Source organism: Curcuma longa, chromosome 11 (genome assembly GCF_044706935.1).
Source record: "Curcuma longa cultivar G26 ecotype Majalengka, Jawa Barat chromosome 11, ITB_CL_G26_1.1, whole genome shotgun sequence".
Taxonomy (NCBI): Eukaryota; Viridiplantae; Streptophyta; class Magnoliopsida; order Zingiberales; family Zingiberaceae; genus Curcuma; species Curcuma longa.
The window spans coordinates 21,641,979-21,660,508 of record NC_133871.1 but is presented as its reverse complement, the minus strand read 5'-3'; the positions used below and the strand labels follow the sequence as shown (position 1 = coordinate 21,660,508).

The following is an 18,530-nucleotide window of genomic DNA, read 5'->3' as shown; positions in this document are numbered from 1 at the left end:
ATACTACCCAAGCAATTTTAAATGCTAGGCAATATAGGCGCACAGGATTTAAGATGGAATGAGTAAATGATATATTAGGTTTACTGATAAAACAATAGGTTTAAAAAATCCTTTGATGACTATTTGTTTTGAACTTTCTCGAATGTTAAACTAATACTAATCTAGGAAGTAACAAGATAGATGATTGGCTTATATTCTTTTGATAGAGAGGATGTTAGTCTTTGGCTAATAACATTTAAGTCCATTTCTTTCAACTGTCTTATGACATTATAACTAGGCTGAGGCAATAAAGACACACATGCACTGAGCATAATAAAATGATCCTGCTTATTGGTCTTTCATCTGCTGCTAATGCTAATCACAAGCCCTCTATTTATGATGAGTGAATCACTCCAAGAATCTTTCTCTCGAAGCACTAAGAGGAGGGATCGATACTGCCTTATATAGTAAATCTTCAAAGAGCAGACACTGCAGCTGATCATTTATTTTTTAAAAAAAAAACAAGGAACTTCCAATGCTGAACTGTAAAGGTGCTTAAGTTCTAGAGATCAAAGTTATTAGAAATTAGTACAATGACTGATAAAGCACTAATACTAATACATGAGGTCAACAGGAAGAAGATTTTTATTTTCTTTTGAAAGAAGATGCTGATCTTTGGCAAAGAAAATGAGTTCCAATGCTGTCCTACAGCATATCCTAATTGTGTTGAGACTAAGAATAACTTTCAGAAGAAAATAACAGATGTTGAGGAAGTCAAGACCACACAAAGTAATAGAAAATAATTCTAAAAAAAATGAAAATTCTGCATGCAAAGAAAAAAAGAATGTCTGTTCTTACATCACTGGACAAGTAAGATCTACTATCTATTTTTTTTCATTGTGTATTATCGCAAAGAAGTTACATCAAACATCTTACCCAACTAGGAAAAAAAAGAATGTTGTATTCCACAAAATATGCTCCCAGTTTTCAACCACTAAAATCAAAAGTGAAAAGAAAAACATAGAAGGAAAATCTTCAACAGTACACAAGATCCAAGTATTCAGTAAGCAGAGGACACACCTGTTCAGCAGTAATCTCGATGAACCTTGAAGCAATCAACCTCGTTAAGTTTCAAATTCGCTGTTGAGACTCGATCAGAAGAGCATTAAGCATAATGTGAAGCGCCGCTTCATACACCACGCTATCGTAGTGCATCCCGTCAGCTGTGCATCCTCGTCCGCAACCCTGGCTCAAGGATCCAACATCTAGCAGTAAACAAGGCCCGCCGTCGCTTCTCAGGATGGTGCTTTCCCCAAGCTCCCGGTCATACTCATCCCAGACCGTATCATTCATCCTGGCCCTCTTCTCCTCGGTGTTCAACATCGAGTTGACCAGCGTCGGCAACCCCAACCAGAACATATGGGGTGGCTGCGCTGGCGCAGTCGAAAGCAATGCCACGGCGGCCCGCTTGAGCGAGGTGAGAGACTCGCCATAGAGGGACGAGTTGGTGAAATGTAGCATGTGCCAGAGGCCGGAACCAAGGACGACGACGTCAGGGCGGGAGGCGGGACTGCGGCGGCGGAGGACGCGGAGGAGAGCCGTGAGGTTGGATTCGAAGGGGGCCCAGACGAAGTCGATGGTGAAGCCTCGATCAGAGAGAGAGGCGTGGTAATCAGAGTGGCGACGGAAAAGGTCGGCCTCGATGGGAGGGAGGGCGACGGAGTCCAAGAGTAGGCGGAGGAGAGCTAGGGTGAGAAGCCTGGCCTGGGAATCCCCGGCGACGACGATCCAAGAACCATTGAGGAGATCGGAGGCGTCGGGGCGGGGTACCCGCTTGAAGTCGCAAGCCGCAGCGTGGGCTTCCGAGGCCCATTGCCATGTCACCGAGGCGGAAGGGGTTTCTTGATGCCAAGTGATGTCGTGGAGGAAAGGGATGCAGGAGGAGAAAGGGACAGCGGGAATCGGATCGGAGGAAGAAGAAGAGGAAGAGGAGGAGCCGACGCCGGAGTCCGCGGAGGGCGAGAGAGACGAAAGGAGGAAGACGGATAGCGAGGGCAGGTGGGGAGCAAGGTGGACAACGACGGCGAGGGAGATGAAGAGGGCGCCGCTGAAGAAGAGGACCTTGTTGCGGCTGAGGTGCCATCCGGCCATGCCAAGGGGCAGAAAGAGGACGATGCACGCTGCTAGGACGCCCAGCTGCGACGCCAACGCCGGGCCCATCATCGAAGACGGGTCCAAGGCGGTCGCCGCCTCGACGATCGCGTCCCACCCGTCCGTCGGATCTCCACGGAGGAGCGACGGAGATCGGAGGAGGGGGGAACGCCGGCGGAGGAGGGAGGAGAAGGGAGAAGAGCAGATCGGGGAGGCAGTAAAAAGGGAAAGGATGGGAGGCGGTGCAGATCGGGTGAGGGAGAGGCGTCACTGAGATGGGAACATGACACCGGAAGCAGGTGAGCTTTGGACCGGCGCAGGTTAGCCGCTTTACGCGGGGTCGAGCTAATGAGAGCCGGCGAAACTGTACGTTGACATTTGTATTAGGATCCCATGTGCGGTGGGTGTCTGGTGGCATTTCTTGCAATAGGTTCTCGAGCCGATAATCGAATAAAATAGACAGATGGAATCAGATAAGTGGCTCGATATTTAGAGTTTTACAAATCCAAAAACTTCGGATTCTGTTAAGTGGCCCGCAGAGTTTTTCTCATTTTTCCTAAGCTCGGTTATTCGAATTTTAATTTTTAATTTAATTCGATTCATAATAAAATTTTATTTTAATATATTTTAGCAGTTGTATTATATTTACCATGTATTATTTTAATAATATTATTTATTTATTTTCGTCCGAATCGAGTGTGGAACCTACTTCTTCTACGTCTAAGCGGTCACCTTCACCGAACGAGGCGGCACTGAGCTGTCCAGTGTCCACGCCCGCGGGGAAGCGGCCAGGCGGCACACACGGACGCCGCCCCGACGCCCACGAGACCAACGTCTCGTCCACCAATGAGAAATCACACGATCCTTCGTCCACCTTCGGAATTATCACCAAACCGTACCCAAAAGATCTAGCCGTTCATCTTTCCAGCTCTCCCCTCTAGTTACCGTAGGCAAGTCTCCGTTGCGTGCGCCTGCTAAATCGTCGTTTCCGGTCGGTGGGCACTGGCACTGCTCTGGTGCTCCGCTGCGAAACAAGTTGAGCTTTTTCCCACCTCGCGAACCGCGTCGAACTGTCGTATTCACACGTCGTTTTTCACGATTGCTTCTCCTTCTTTGATTGGAATCGCTGCGTAGTCCAGGTTCAGGATATCCTTCAAGATTCATCAGCAATCGGCTCTGGAACTGATAATCGGGGGAGAACAAGGGACGCATCGATGCTCGATCACCTTCTCCTTTGATGGGCAACGGATGCCTCGGGTCTTCCAGTAGCAGAGTTCGCCTTCCCGAGCCCTCCTACAATCGACGCACTATCTCCCACTCTCGGTCCAACTCCTCCGCCTCCACCTCCTCGTCCTCCGACGCCCTCAGGGCCGCCGCCGTCATGAGGTTGGGCGACGACTCTCCCGCCACTTCGACCGTCGTCGCATCGGGAGGATTCTGCGTCCTCGGACACCCTACGCCTAACATCCTTGAGCTCTACGCCCTGGGGCACACACTCGGGCAGGGGCAGTTCGGCACGACCTACCTCTGCACCGAGCTCGCCACCGGGTCGGAATACGCGTGCAAGTCCATCGCTAAGCGGAAGCTCATTTCCAAGGAAGACGTGGAGGACGTGCGGAGGGAGATCCAGATCCTACACCACCTCTCCGGCCACAAGAATGTCGTTACCATAAAAGGCGCCTTCGAGGATGCCCAATTTGTGCACATAGTCATGGAGCTCTGCGCCGGAGGTGAGCTCTTCGACCGGATCGTGGAGCGCGGGCACTACAGCGAGTGCAAGGCTGCCGAGCTCATCAGGATCATTGTCGGGGTTATTGAGGCTTGCCATTCCTTGGGGGTCATGCATCGGGATCTCAAGCCGGAAAATTTCTTATTGGTCAACAGGGTTGAAGATTCATCACTCAAGCTCATTGATTTCGGACTCTCAGTATTCTTCAAGCCAGGTGAGGAACGACACAACTTCTAGGCAGTTTCTTTGTTTTTTTGTTTTTTTGGTCTGAAACTTCGAAACAGTTTAGGTTCTCCTTATTTGACTTACCATGTTCCTTTTTATGTAAAGTTTGCTTCCTTTGACTTTCCTTTTTCGATGTTCAATGCATGTGGATTGCTGAAGGAGCTATTATAGATTTATGACAAAAAAAACTACTACAGGTTTGGCGTACTCGCTGAGTTATTTTATTGCCAAATTATGCTTCACTGCCTCAGGCAATTCTCAAATATAAGAGTCAGTAGTAGCCCAAATAATTAAGGATCTAATATCTTTCTGATCGAATATGTTATAACACAAACCTGAAGCAGGTGAAGCTTTTTATTTATCAAAGTTGTTGGATTAGTCCATGATAGTAGCCCTTTAAAGGAAGTTGAGTGGTTTCTTCTTGCCTATTGGTAAGTTGAAAACCAATGACTACATTGCTCGCAATGCATTGGACAAGTTCACAATTACATTTTCAATTGTATGTGTGGACACGTGCACAAACTAAGGTCTTTTAATGGTAAATTGCCTTTTTCAAGTAGCGAGGATTGAAGTTACATGGTTAAGTCTTATTTATTTTCTTGAGCTATGTGCCTTATCTTGGCAATGCCATCTAGGAGAAAGAACACAATCTGGAAGAGTCATGCAATTGGTAATAGGGTTTTAACTTTCGAATTTGTAAGACTAAAAAAATGTATGCAGACGACAAAGATGAACTCTGGTCTACTAAATGTGGATTTCCCTATGAGTTTGCCAAGGATGACAATTAGGTAACATATTAGAGTTCTCAATGTCATATCTTTATGAATTTTTTTCTAAAGCGAAAGACCATAAGCAAAGAAAAAAATCAAAGCAACCATTTCTATTTTTAATAAGATACAATGACCTCAACATGATTGATATAATTATTGGATGTTTAACCAACTTCTACAATCCTCCAACTAAGAACTGGAAGTTTCTTTGCAAGCTTGTGCTTGCAAATTCAAGTAATCATTCTCCTTGTCTGTCATTAGTGGGTTTCCTAGTGTCAATTAGTTCTTCTGATTAGAACTACTAGTTGCTTATATAGAAATGCAAGATACAAGAAGGGTCACATGATGTTGCTTTACTAGAAGTTTCTTTTTCAAGCTTGTGTTTACAAATCGGAGTATTCCTTCTCCTTTTTCTGTCATTATTGAGTTTCATTATGGCTTCTGGCTGCTTTTTTGTATACAAGGCCCTTGCACTTCAAATGCAAGATACCTGGAGGGTCAAATGGTGTGGCTTTTTTCTGACTAATCAAACATGTGAAAGTTGAAACCTAGATCTCTAGTTGCCTCTGTGCTTTCAATCTGGAGTGTCTCTAACTCAGTTTTTGTGCACAATCAGGTCAGATATTTACGGATGTGGTTGGAAGTCCATACTATGTTGCCCCTGAAGTATTATGTAAGCATTATGGACCTGAAGCCGATGTATGGACAGCAGGTGTTATACTTTACATACTGTTAAGTGGCGTGCCACCTTTTTGGGCTGGTATGATGCGACTCTTTTCATTCTTATATGACCTGATTGTAGGATCACTCAATAAGATCTTTCTTTTTCCAGAAACTCAGCAAGGAATATTTGAGGCTGTTATAAAAGGAGTTATTGATTTTGAATCAGACCCATGGCCTTTAATCTCTGAAAGTGCCAAAGATTTAATAAGGAAAATGCTCAACTCTCCCCCTTCAGAACGATTGACAGCCCATCAAGTGCTATGTAGGTGACTGAGATTCATCTTTTGTTTCTCATTATGTGACTTCCTGATTAATGGTCTGAAGTTGTTTCATGAGGAATGTAAAATAATCGTTCTCAACCCTTTAATAAGTTGGCAAGCAAATGTTATCCTTAACTTCATCTGTTTAAATTTGGGCTAGTATTCTTTGATGCAAATGAGACTACAAATATCTAACTATAAATCAGAATAGCCATTTCTACCTTCTTTCTCCCTTAGCAAATCTGATGATACATAAAAATTATACACACTGGATGTGAAATAAATTGCAGTTCACTATAGTCTTCAAAACTGCAAATACCAATAACGTGAACAGATTGTAAGTGAAAAGTGACGTATAATTATTTTAACATATTAATTATGAATTGTTTATTTAACACAGAAAATTTTGGTTTTGCCTGAGCCTTCTCGTATGATAATTTCCAAGTTATTTTATTAATTAATTTTGCCATCTCAGTAAGGACAGCCTGAAACGTGGGTTCTCTCTAAGAGCAAATTTACTATGCTAAAATGGAGTATGCATTATCCTTTGTGTACATTCTGATGTATGCTTGGTCAGATACCTGGTATTACTAAAATAACAGTTCTATCTGAGTTTGAGTGATTGTCAAAACAACAGAGCAAAATTCAGTGCAAATGTTGGCAATGAGGAACTTCTAGATGATTGTATATATCATTAAGTCATACATCCATGATGATTTAAGATTTACTTTGTTGTCTGACATCTTGTATTGTTCATCTTGTGCTCAGCTCATCCCTGGATTATTGAGCAGGGAGTTGCTTCTGACCGAGCTCTAGATCCAGCAGTCCTCTCCCGTCTCAAACAATTTTCTGCAATGAACAAGCTAAAGAAGATGGCCTTGAGGGTGAGTGCAAATTTAATGAATCTTACCTATTATAAGAAGTTTTGACAGCAACTTACTCTCATTCCAAATAAATATATGAAGAAATGTTCCATTGTTATGCTATTTGATCTAAGTGATTCCATATACTTTCCTCAGTTAGCTTTTGAAAAGTACATTGGCAAATCTCTAGGCTCACTTGGGCACTCCTATAAAGTTGTATTATTGTAGCATTTCTTATTATTTTCTTTCAGTACTCGTATATTTTCATAACAAGATTTTCTGCTTTTTAGGTTATAGCTGAAAGCCTCTCAGAGGAGGAGATTGCTGGGCTTAGAGAAATGTTCACAGCCATGGACACAGACAACAGTGGTGCAATTACTTTTGATGAGCTAAAAGCAGGTTTCAGAAAATATGGTTCTACATTGAAGGATACTGAAATCCGTGATCTCATGGAAGCGGTAAGTTGATATCTTGATTAAACACAACAATGTTTTGAAGAATATTTTGGTTTCATGTCCCAAAAATATTACTTGATTTAATCTTTTTTGTTTATTTGGTTATTTTTATGTTAAAAAAATAGAGTTCTTTTCTTTCCTGCAGGACTTCCTATGTCAAACCTGTCCCTTTTTAACGTTAATGTAGTACAATTTGGGGAATGACTTGAAAGACATTTTTTACAAAAGTGTTTGCTTTTGCCCCTATATGAAAAATAGTGATGCAACTGAACAAAAATGATTTAATGGCATCCCCCCCCCCCCCCCCCCCCCCCCCCCCCCCTGAAACATAGTTTTTCCCCCTCTGAAGTCCGAGTTTATGGCAAATGTTGACTGCTTGCTTTCTTAGTTTTTACTGATTTACATTTTGCAATCAAGCGTAGGCCGATATTGATAACAGTGGTACCATTGATTATGGAGAATTTATTGCTGCAACAATACATCTGAACAAGCTGGAACGTGAAGAACATTTAATGGCAGCATTTTCATACTTTGACAAGGATGGAAGTGGTTATATTACTGTCGATGAGCTCCAACAAGCTTGTAAAGAGCATAACATGACTGATGTTATTCTTGAAGATATAATTAAAGAAGCAGATCAAGATAATGTAAGTAATATATCTTGCTTGAAAAATTTGTAGCTTTTCTTTCCTAATTCAAGCAAGTGGAGAGATAATGCAAGTAATATCTTGCATGAAATGTTATAGCTTTTTCTTTCGTCAGGTAAGTAAATTGACATATTGATACATTCCCAACAAATTGTTAGATTCCTTGTAGTACGTAGTTTGGGAACAATAGAAAGTAAATAGGGAGTGCCCCTGATAATGTATTGTAGCTAAAGAGTAGAGCAGAAAAAACTATAGAAGCGGTCATATTAACATTAATGGTGAATTTTGAGAAGTTTTGACAGTAAGGAGAATAGAACTTTTACTGATTTCCTAGAGCTAAAAATACTTCTGCATGATGCTCTATGTAACAAAATCCATCTCATCTGCTGTAAAATTTAGTTTAATAGATGCAAAGCATTAAATGAGTATTCACAAATATCCAATCTTTTTAGTCAGTGTGTAGAGATCAAATATCTGGATCACATTTAATACATTCTAGGAAAATTTATACATTTCTAGTAGATATCAAATACATAGATCCAGTGTTCCCTTTATCGGTCTCCATATGCTGCCAACCATTGCAGGTCCTTCAGATATCTAAATCTTTACAATTCTATTAGAAGTTGGTATGGAAATTTGTAAATTCTGAACCTAATCTGCTCTGCAATATTTCAGGATGGGCGTATTGATTATGGGGAGTTTGTTGCTATGATGCAAAGGGGTAGTATGGGACTGGGAAGGCGAACAATGAGAAATACTCTAACAGTAAGCATGAGGGATGCCTCCTTTTGAAGAAAAAAAAATGATAAATCCCAATTACACAGGTTGCTTTAATCCATTATTAGTATTAACACAGCTTGCTTGCCCATTTTTGTGTGTGTGTGTGTGTGTGTGTTTGTGTTGGTTTAGGAGATGATGTGCAAAAGAATTGCCTGTAGAATCTAATCGTAATAGTTTGTTCATAGTAGGATGAGAAATTTGATGTTCACGTTGGAAGCTGTCTCCAAAAACAAAAACAAAAAAAAGCCAGAACAAAATTGGCTGATTCAGCTGGTTAGATCAGCTATGCATTACTGACTTGTATAAGATACGTTTATTTTTACATGTTATAAATAAAAACCAGTATATATCACTTGCTTTCCTATTTCGATTCAAATTTTACATCGGATTCAAATCTTAGTTAAAATATGAAATAAGGATGCCATAGAAATTTTAAATTTTATAAATATGTGCATTAATTGTATTTAACAGTTAACGATTATAGCTAAGGACAAATCTTGCTACGATGCACAAAGCCATGAGAATCTTAAAGTCTAGAATTGCATGAAACATTTAATAGTTTGCTTATGGCCTTCAAAGATTTAAGTACAGTATGACCATTTGTGAGGAACACCAATGTTGATGGCTATTTGTATTTTGATCGTTACAAAACACATGCGAGTCTCAGAGCCACAAGTTCGTGGGGCTGTGCGTGAAAGTCCAACTGCGCCAACGTGCGTCAGAATCGTTTATGGTGATCAATATTTTGGTTTATTGGTAAGCCTTCTAAATCGCACTGGTAAGTCTGATTAGTTTCCTCATCTATTTTTTCCTCTGATTTCTTTCTCCTTTTTGGCCCCTAACTAGTAGCTTGGAGACCGAACTCTGCAGGTTTTGTTTCCTCGTGAATTCTGTGCTATGGATGAAAATTATTTGCTCCTTATCTTGTTGCCTTTCCATGTCAGTCATTGTTCCTTTTCATGAGACACACTTATTATATAATAAGAACTCTAAAGAATCACTAAACCTGAAAGCTGACTAATTATGCCAGTACTGTTACCAAGAACACTTCCTGTCAGATGAAGGATATACATGGTCACTGCAGTAGAAGCTCAATCAAACTTTGACTTTGGCTCTGCAAAGAAATGTTCAGTTACAGAGATTTCAGCAGCACCCGTGAAGCAGAAAAATCACCAGTATCTTGGTTCTTCCCTTAAAGAAGTGTTACCAGGTACATGAATCTGGGAGAAAAGCAAAACCAATATTAAGTTCCAAACACAACACTCTGAAAAAGTCCAGAAGTTTAAAATTACATTTAGAAGATCATCTGACAACATAATGTATCATTTTTCAGGAAAAAAAAAATGAAGAATGGACTGCAAGTTTACCTGACCAGCAAGGGGAAGAATGGACTGAAAAAGGTTGTCATCAATTAACACGGGCAATGGAGGCATCTGATTCATACTTCCAGGTATCCCACTCATCCTGTTCAAAGAAAAAACAGAGTCCCTTTATCTTTTATGTGAACTTGGACCATTTATCACCTAAAAGACTGCTAATTGAAGATTTTGAAATGATTTACCTATTTAAAGTGGTTGATATGTTTTCTCTTGTACGATAGAATAGGTTGATATTATCTTCCACCTGGAATGCATCAAAGAGAATTGAAGTGATGATAGTAAAAATTACTCGGTGAATTATCAAACTGAAGCATTCTTAAATAAATAAACTGAAAGATTATAACACTTTGGAATTCCATAATGTCACATTCATAATCAGTTTGATAATCTGGTCATTGGTTCAATCGAGAGATCATTGACATCATTTTCAAACATAAACAAAAGCTTTGAATTATGCTTCCATATTACTTATTCGACGCCATTATCTATTGAACATCTGTGGGATTCATATCATAATTTATCAAATTATATTTCTGCTTCCCTGTGCTCTCACATCATCTTTACTCCAATATTTCTTCCTGATATACTCTTATACTGCCATAATTGGTATGAAGGTAAGATGGCCTCCCTTCCTTTTATGGGTGGAAAACATTAGCTAATTCTTAGACAACCACTCACAAGGTGTGTACTTGACTGACTATCGAAACCATAACTCCATTAGAAAAGGGTATCAAGCAGAAACCATATCGTAAACTTGAAAACTATAAGAGAAGAAAAAGGTAGAGAGGGCATATGCTATCAACCTTACTCAATTCAAGGTTCAGTCCAATCTGATTGAGAAGGTTGAAATTCTCGATTAGAAGGCGTTGTGTCTCAGTGTTCACTGGAGAAGCTGTTGAGAAACAAGTTGTTGTTTAGGGTTTCAAAAAAAAAGTTGGTAAAAGATGAATAATTCAATAACCCAACCACCTTGGCTGAACTGATTATTTCTGGACAAATCATGCATCCTCAGAGAAAAGGAGGTTGTGCTCTCCGGTTGAACAGAAGGTGCAGTACTCAACGAGGAAGAAAACACTGCCTTTTCCTGAAGAAAACCCAACAACGCCATCATAGGAATTTGTGTTAAAAAACATAGCTAATCACAGAACTTCCTAAAGTCATGGTGTTTTAATGCAACAAGCGAGCAACAAATAGATAACTTGTTTCTTTTGCTAAGTATTGCCTTACTATTGTGATGTATAAGAGAATCAGAGAAATTTAATAAGTGATCAAATAAAAGAAAGAAAAAAAATTTGAAGAGAGAAAGAAGCGCCAAAGGCAAGGGTTCAAATCCTGGAAACAGCCTCTTGCCAAAGGCAAGGTAAGGCTGCGTACAATGGATCCTTTCCCCGGACCCCGTATGGCGGGAGCTTCGTGCACCGGGCTGCCCTTTTTTAAAGAAGCGCCAACTCTACAATTTACTAAATTCTACAGGTGGAAATAAGTTGATCATTATTTGTGATCAACAGTTTAGAAAAAAGAAAAAGGTACAAGGTTGAGACTTGGTGTCTTTTACCTTCTTTTCTACACAGTAGCTTCTTAGCTTGCGTCTTTTACCAGTCTCCTTCTACAAGGAAGATCACTATATCAGTTTTAAAAAACTAGACTGTAGACTAAGATTGATCAAATAACACGAAGTATAACCTAGATAGCAATGAATACTAAAACATGATGATAGAAGACCAATTATTAGTAATCAATATGACAGGAAGGTGAGAAGAATATCAAGTTACAAGTACTGCATGCTGTGGAAATGAATCCAGGAGAAAATCTAGTTAAGTGTTGCACGTTGCACACAGCCATCCTTTAAGATTTCTCCTTACAGGTGACGTTAATTAAGACAATGTCTGAGTTCAACAGCATTTACCTGTTATAACTTACTCATGTTGCATTTGGAGGATGAAGAATGGCATGTTAATGGTTGTGATTTCCCTAAGCCCTCTGCCTTTTCATGTGAGACAATACAACTTTCTATTTTAATGATATTGGATCAACATCCTGTTGTGTTTAAGATTTTTTTTTCATTTATTCTCATTTTTCCTCTCTCCCCATATGAAACATTTGGTGACATACAAGATTTATATCCAACCAAATTTCACTAATTGGCATAGGTAGAATCTCACCTTTAACAGCATTAGAATAAGGCATAAGGAAACAAATGGCTATTTAAATTTGATAATGAATTCACCAAATGGAATACTGAAAATAGATCTTTCAGTCCTGATGAGTATGTAGTAATACTGTAATGCACTAAGAATCCTAATGAGTATGTATAATGCAAAATATTGTGTGTAAAAGTGTATACTCACAGCTATCAACCGGCACCTCATGGCGACATCCCTCACTGTCTTCTCCGGCAGCTTAGCTGCTATCTTGATATACTTCATTATATTGGTTGGTTCAGTAGCATGTCTGGGCATTTGTCATAAACCAATAGTGTCAAGCAAAAGAGAACCAAGGCCAGGTAGTGGGGATAAAAGTCAGACAAATTCTCTAGCATATCTGAGTGAATTTTCATTAATACTTTATGTTCTAGAAACTTAAATTCTTCAAATAGATAATTCATTCCCACAATCTAGTTCAATTAAAGTTTTCCCATACTTCACTACATTGATCTTATAACACAGTTGAGCTTTCAAGGAGCAGAGAATCAATATCAAAACCAAGAAGCAAAATCAACTTACTCTATAAGGCCTTCCCTCAACACATATACTTCCTCCAGAGACCAACTGGCAGTTGCTGCTGGAGTGAGCTTGAGAGGGGGCACTGGGTCAAGAATGATGTTCCTTGAAAGATTACCAGGCAGTGATAAGACAGAAGAAGTGTAACTTTGTGTGACAGGGTTGTCTGGCAAGATCATCCCTCCCATGTTGCTAACACCATCTGAAGCATACATTCCCTCGGATATCAACCCTGCCGCATTGCTCATTGCTGCTGGTTGAAAAGGAACTACGTTTTGATTGCTAAAAGATGGAGGAAAGGCTCCTCCATAGTGAAAACTCAAATTCTGATCAGCCGACATTCTCATCCCACAAGTAGCTTATTTGCTGAAAGAAATCAGAGTCCAAGTGCGATTTGAAGAGCCAGAACTTTTTGAGAACTTTCAGAAGTGAAGCTCTGGATTCTGGACAGTTTAAGCTACATCAGTATCGACCTCAACAATAACAAAAGTAACATCTAAAATTACAGCTTCCTACCCTAACAATGGCAGTACAGAGTCACATCTGAACCTGAAACCGATGATTCCAGAACTACTTTTTTCCGAACAAAACCGTCGGCTTGTGCAACCAAGAATCAAGTACGAAACAAAGATCAGATTTTTGACGAGAAAGAGAACCGCAAGAATTACCTAATTCTTCCCAATAATACGTTTTGTTTTCGTGCAAAAAACTTTCAGGAAGAACCGGAATCCAGCAAGGTTTCGATTTTATAAGGAATGGAACCCCAAACACAGGGCAGACACATACCACTCCTTACTTCGATCTCCACTCTGCTATGGGATTGCAGATGTAATCAGCAAAGCCGCAGTGCAAGTCCCGACGCAGCCATTCTATCGAATGCATGAAAGTTGCCACTCCGCGCGGAACCCTTGGCCGCCCTCACAACTCCACACCTCTCCAGCCCTCCTCCCTCGTTCCTTTCCGTCCAAACAACTCCTCCTTTTTTTGTCCCCTTTATCTTTTTTGTGCTTTGAGGCAGATTAGTTTGAATACGTCTCTCTCTGCTTTTGGTTATTCTTGTCTTCTGCTTCAGCTTTTACTGCCACTGTGTTCGCCTTTCTTTTTCATTCCACAACCACAACAGCAAAGTTAATTCAGTGCTCATTCCCCAAGCCGAATTCTTCACTCTTTTCTCGCTCTGACATTCTCACCACCTTCATCTGTCGGCGACACTGTTCGACACGGTTACTTAACGGTGAAATGGCTGGTTTACATTGAAACATTTGATAATGGAAAAGATTTGGCATGCTTCAATAATAATGCACTCACTCATTGAACTACTTTCATCAAGAAAAGGAGAACAACTCGTTTCTTTTTCCAATTAATCAATCTATAAAAGATGGACAAAGATCATTTCAGAAAGCTATACTTGTGAATAAATTAGACTAATCATTCTGCATTTATTGCTCTCGCCACCATCGTGCTTTCAATCTTTGCACGAAGGAATTATTTTAGAGGACGTGACGTAATAAACCTCTAAAAAAGACGTACAAAAGTGGATCAGTTACATGAGAGTGCAGGCGGGTAAGGTGGCAGCTGGAGTTCCAATAGGCGTAGACGCAAACCACGAGTCTGCTGGAGATTGGTGGATGGCGGCGGCAAGTGCCGAAGAGCACGTGGATTTTGGTGGGAGGATACGCGGAAAGCAATGCGCAGCCACGAGGACGATGAGAACGGCTGCATGCGATGCATGGGCTGCTGAAGTGGTTGACTAGTGCGCAATCTACCAGAAGAGGACCCCATGGCATTCCACTTGCTCCAGGGAGTGAGTCTCTCTGTTCAGAGCACAATCTATGATTGAATGACTAATCTTTTTCTATAAAAAATAAAATTCGTCACCTTCACAGTTCTACATGATCGACCCCATGATCATTTATGAGGAAGTAAATCAAAAAACTGCAGTTGGTCACGACGCAGAAGGGTATTGCCTGACTTCGTCAGGATTCGAACTCTTGCCCTCTTTTACAAGTCTGCTGCGTCGTAACCAACTCAGCTATGCCTCAGGGACTATTCTATCACTTTCAATTTATATTCGAGAAGGATCCTTCGATCAATCGAATGCTTTTACACATTATGAAGCATTGAAGCTATACATGAATGAATGTAGGTGCGCCGCCCACCAAGTACAAACTTGAATGATAAACAAAGTGATCGGATGAATATATATATTCATTACAAACAAATGTAAAAATATCATTTGTCTCTTATACATCTTTAAGCACAGCGAAAACACTCAGCATATTGAAGATAAACAGCTAGTAAATGCAAATGTTTACCTTGGGTGATGTTGAGACCACATGAGCTCCTCCTCTAAGCTATAACTTCTAGAAGTTCCTTGATTCATTGGATATGTCAACTCTGACGAAGAAGGGTAATTAGTTGTGACACTTATCAAGTCTCCACTTATTTCATTTTTTTCTACAATACTTGGTTTTATTTTTTTCATTCTAGTTTTTCTCATGCATTGTAATTTATACTCAACTTCTTTCATTGTAGGTCTTTTGACACTTTCCAAACTCAAGCACATTTCTATCAGGTGAATGAATTCAACAAGCTCTTGCTTTGTTGCTTCTTTCATGACTCGAGCCTCTACGAGATCGAATGCTCGATTCTCTTTTGTTGCTTCAAGAAAATGCATAGCTAAATTTTGTTGCACTCCTATTCTTGTTCCACGGGTGGGTTTCTTTCCTGTTAAGAGCTCTAGAAGAATAACACCGAAGCTATAAACATCACTCTTCTCTGTGAACAAACCGGTTTGATAATACTCTGGATCTAAATACCCGAATGTACCTTGGACAGCAGTAAATATATGAGTTTCATTAAGAGGGTTAAATCGTGAAGCTCCAAAATCTGATACTTTTGCTCTTAAAGCTTCATCCAAAAGAATATTTGATGACTTGATATCTCTATGAAAAATAGATATTGAAGCAGCAGAATGCAAATAAGCAATAGCTCCAGCAGATTCAACAAGGATCCTTAGACGATCATCCCACGAGAGTTTAGATTGAACCGGTCCATGGAGATGGTCTAACAAGGATCCATTCGTGATAAATTCATAAACCAATAAAGGGACTTCAGATTCTAGGCAGCATCCAAACAATCTAACTACATTTCTATGATTAATTTGTGATAGAACTGCAACCTCATTTATGAATTGGTCTATCTCAGACTTCTCCACAATTTTCGACTTTTTGATGGCAACCACTCGTAGATCAGATAAAATTCCTTTGTAAACTATTCCGTGTCCTCCGCTACCGAGCACTCGACTTTCGTCAAAATTGTTAGTTGCCTTCTCTATCTCTTCCAATGAAAATATCTTTGTTCTCTCTGAAAAATATTCACTCGAAGAAAGTAGTTGCTGCAATAACAAACCATGATTTTGGTTAAAATTCTTTTCTCTTATTTTCTTCTGTTTCCTGATCTTCCATTTCCTAAACAGGATGACTGACAGTATGCTTGACAATAGGAGGCCAATGCCAATGCTCGCACCAAGGATGGCACCTGCACAACACACATACAAACAAAGACTTAGATTGAAGATTAACATATATATTTTGTTGTATTCTTTTTTTTCTAAAACATAAAAGAAAATTACTTGATTCATAACTGATTTGGTTTCAAGGATTTACGTACCTAACATGAGATCAGCTCGATTTTTGTTAGGGATGCATGCGTGTGTAGGATCACCAGAGGTTCCTGGGGGACAAGTGCAAGTGAAACTGCCTTCTGTATTTGTACAAACTCCATTGCAAATATATTGTTGCCGAAAATTGCACTCGTTGATATCTAGAATTGATATAATCCATTAAGCTAGCTTAATTATCAGTAATCGCATGCGAAATTAAAGAGTTTTGAGTACGTACCTTGGCAGCCATTGTTAATGTAAGGATTTCCCTGGTAACCCTGCAAGCATCTGCATCGATAGCCTTGTGCCTGACCAGTGCTTGTGGTGTTTACGTCTACGCATGAGCTGCGATTGTCGACGCAGGCGAAGGTCGTCATGTTCTTCCTACCATCCTCGCAAGATTGGTAGGACACTGCCCAACTGTAATGTATCTGCTCTCTGAGGAAAGTCAAAGGCGTGGCTTTGTCAGAGAAGTAGGAGAAATAACCAGGCGAGTAGAGATCCAACAGTCCGTTCTCTATAGAAATGTCGGTCACCACGTAGGTTTGGTATAGGAGAGTCGATGCGCCGGAAGTCTCATTGCATGTCAGAGCAAATGCTTCGTCTCGGTAACAACCTTCCTTCAGCCCGAACGGGTAAAGAACAGTTACATTCCCACATTCCAGTGGGCAATCGTTCGCCGGAATGAATGTAGAATTTGTGTCTGACGACAACCACCAAACAGTTGAGCTTTGAGAATGGTTTAGAATCTGTAAGAGAAAAGCAAGATCAAATACATACCTTGGCAGCCGTCTGGTAGGTATGGATTGCCTTCGTAACTCAAAGAACACCAACAAAAATATCCAATAGGATACCAGGAATCTCCAGTGTAAGCATCGTAGCAATCACTGTTGCGACTACGACAAGCATAAGTGGTGGAATTTTGTCTCGCCTCTTCGCACGTAGAATGGTCGTCCATGTACCAAGCGAGGGAGGCCTTTAGGCCTGCCCTATCCCCGCTGGTGATGAACCTCTCGTAGGCCTCATCGCTGGTGTAACCATAATCATACATGACGGCGGCGACGCTCGAAGGAGGTTCTGTTTCGTTGTTCAGTCGAGTTAGCTGAACAGCCAACGGAGTTTGCAGGTCGGAGTCCAGTTCATTTAGGCGAATCTCGCAGTATCCAGTATCATTCATGGCATCGCTAGAGCATGACGCAACTGAGCAAGAACGGATGGAAATGTTGCGAATGGAGTCCACTAGATCGACAGTAGCACTGCAACCGGCTGCATACAAATTGTTGCTCATCAAATCGTCCAGACCCCAGTATTCACCAACAAAATTTCTTTTCTTCAAGTTGAAGGAGAAAGGCCAGTTCCGGAGATTGATGATCGAGGAGGTGATGGGGGAATTGGCGTCCACAGCCATCGTCAGAGTGACTGGTGAGTCGATGTGCACCAGGCCACGCTCCATGTCAAAACCAGCGACCACGAACGTTCCATCGCCCAAGAGGAGCTGAGGCGGAGCAGTACCATTGTTGGTGCTGCAGGTCAAGTTAAAGCCAGCTCGGAAGCAGCCATCTTGGATGCCGAAAGGGTACTGGATGCTGATGTTGCCACAGAGTTTGGAGCAGTTGGAAGGCAGAGCAAAGTTTGTGCTTCTTGTGGAAGAGATCAATATCGATGTCATGATCAAGATTACCAGAACCTCCATTAATCCCATGCCTCTTCTTCCTTGATTAATGCTAGCTCAACATGCAAGAAAAAGTTGAGTAGTCAAATCAAATCAATTCTCTGAAAATCAAAATACTAAAGAAATCTACGAGTTGAATGATTAACCAAATAGAGTTAATCCCATGAAATTTCACCGACGGAAAAGAAGAAATTCCAGGAGCTAACTACAACAATTGAAAACAAGGTGCAGCTATTAATCTTAGCGTAATCGATTGATAAATTTTGGTTTAGTTAACTTATGAAGGAGGGGAAACGACCTACTCACCTTTCCTTAACTTGTATATCTGTATCAGCGTTAGCAGCTAATTGCTCTTAACCAGAGGAGAGAGAAATATGAATCCAGGAGAAAATCTAGTTAAGTGTTGCACATTGCGCACAACCATCCTTTACGATTTCTCCTTACAGGTGACGATAATTAAGACAATGTCTGAGTTCAACAGCATTTACCTGTTATAACTTACTCATGTTGCAT

At 40.7% G+C, this 18,530-nt stretch overlaps 4 protein-coding genes and 1 long non-coding RNA gene across 6 annotated transcripts; 2 read left to right on the top strand and 3 right to left on the bottom strand.

Annotated features, from left to right (window-relative positions):
• Positions 1 to 847: 847 nt before the first annotated feature.
• On the bottom strand, positions 848 to 2,405 carry LOC141840521 (protein ALTERED XYLOGLUCAN 9-like). Its single transcript, XM_074728535.1, has one exon. It carries the CDS (start codon positions 2,200 to 2,202, stop codon positions 1,111 to 1,113), a length of 1,092 nt encoding a protein of 363 aa, XP_074584636.1. The 5' UTR covers positions 2,203 to 2,405; the 3' UTR covers positions 848 to 1,110.
• Positions 2,406 to 3,169: 764 nt separating this feature from the next.
• LOC141839588 (calcium-dependent protein kinase 26-like) lies at positions 3,170 to 8,597 on the top strand. Of its 2 annotated transcripts, XM_074727371.1 has the most exons (7): positions 3,175 to 4,073; positions 5,471 to 5,614; positions 5,687 to 5,839; positions 6,606 to 6,721; positions 6,991 to 7,158; positions 7,578 to 7,802; positions 8,478 to 8,597. In XM_074727371.1, the coding sequence occupies exons 1-7, from the start codon at positions 3,368 to 3,370 to the stop codon at positions 8,592 to 8,594; spliced, it is 1,629 nt and encodes a 542-aa protein (XP_074583472.1). In that variant the 5' UTR covers positions 3,175 to 3,367; the 3' UTR covers positions 8,595 to 8,597. The 2 variants fall into 2 exon arrangements, with proteins under 2 accessions (XP_074583471.1, XP_074583472.1); XM_074727370.1 differs by having other exon boundaries at positions 3,170 to 4,073; positions 5,471 to 5,839.
• Positions 8,598 to 9,183: 586 nt separating this feature from the next.
• LOC141839590 (uncharacterized) lies at positions 9,184 to 9,793 on the top strand. Its single transcript, XR_012602707.1, has 2 exons — positions 9,184 to 9,521; positions 9,613 to 9,793. It is a non-coding gene; the product is annotated as an uncharacterized LOC141839590 (long non-coding RNA).
• LOC141839589 (uncharacterized) lies at positions 9,717 to 13,635 on the bottom strand. Its single transcript, XM_074727372.1, has 9 exons — positions 13,468 to 13,635; positions 12,685 to 13,124; positions 12,310 to 12,412; positions 11,517 to 11,567; positions 10,931 to 11,045; positions 10,765 to 10,853; positions 10,144 to 10,205; positions 9,950 to 10,046; positions 9,717 to 9,802 (listed from the first exon to the last, which is right to left on the bottom strand). Exons 2-9 carry the CDS (start codon positions 13,026 to 13,028, stop codon positions 9,752 to 9,754), a joined length of 912 nt encoding a protein of 303 aa, XP_074583473.1. The 5' UTR covers positions 13,029 to 13,124; positions 13,468 to 13,635; the 3' UTR covers positions 9,717 to 9,751.
• A 1,236-nt stretch (positions 13,636 to 14,871) lies between these two features.
• Positions 14,872 to 18,364, bottom strand: LOC141839587 (wall-associated receptor kinase 2-like). Its single transcript, XM_074727369.1, has 5 exons — positions 18,324 to 18,364; positions 17,126 to 18,069; positions 16,584 to 17,048; positions 16,354 to 16,506; positions 14,872 to 16,221 (listed from the first exon to the last, which is right to left on the bottom strand). The coding sequence occupies exons 2-5, from the start codon at positions 18,045 to 18,047 to the stop codon at positions 14,993 to 14,995; spliced, it is 2,769 nt and encodes a 922-aa protein (XP_074583470.1). The 5' UTR covers positions 18,048 to 18,069; positions 18,324 to 18,364; the 3' UTR covers positions 14,872 to 14,992.
• Between the last annotated feature and the right edge of the window lie 166 nt (positions 18,365 to 18,530).

Coding starts and splice junctions, on each gene's coding strand:
- LOC141840521 (XM_074728535.1), bottom strand. CDS start 2,202: ATGATGGGCCCGGCGTTGGCGTCGCAGCTGGGCGTCCTAGCAGCGTGC.
- LOC141839588 (XM_074727370.1), top strand. CDS start 3,368: ATGGGCAACGGATGCCTCGGGTCTTCCAGTAGCAGAGTTCGCCTTCCC. Junction 4,074..5,470: donor CTCAGTATTCTTCAAGCCAG/GTGAGGAACGAC, acceptor GTGCACAATCAG/GTCAGATATTTACGGATGTG. Junction 7,803..8,477: donor AAGAAGCAGATCAAGATAAT/GTAAGTAATATA, acceptor GCAATATTTCAG/GATGGGCGTATTGATTATGG.
- LOC141839589 (XM_074727372.1), bottom strand. CDS start 13,028: ATGAGAATGTCGGCTGATCAGAATTTGAGTTTTCACTATGGAGGAGCC. Junction 12,413..12,684: donor TTGAGGGAAGGCCTTATAGA/GTAAGTTGATTT, acceptor ACAAATGCCCAG/ACATGCTACTGAACCAACCA. Junction 9,803..9,949: donor TTCTTCCCCTTGCTGGTCAG/GTAAACTTGCAG, acceptor CTTTTCTCCCAG/ATTCATGTACCTGGTAACAC.
- LOC141839587 (XM_074727369.1), bottom strand. CDS start 18,047: ATGGGATTAATGGAGGTTCTGGTAATCTTGATCATGACATCGATATTG. Junction 17,049..17,125: donor CCTACCAGACGGCTGCCAAG/GTATGTATTTGA, acceptor GGTTGTCGTCAG/ACACAAATTCTACATTCATT. Junction 16,222..16,353: donor TCGAGCTGATCTCATGTTAG/GTACGTAAATCC, acceptor TGTGTTGTGCAG/GTGCCATCCTTGGTGCGAGC.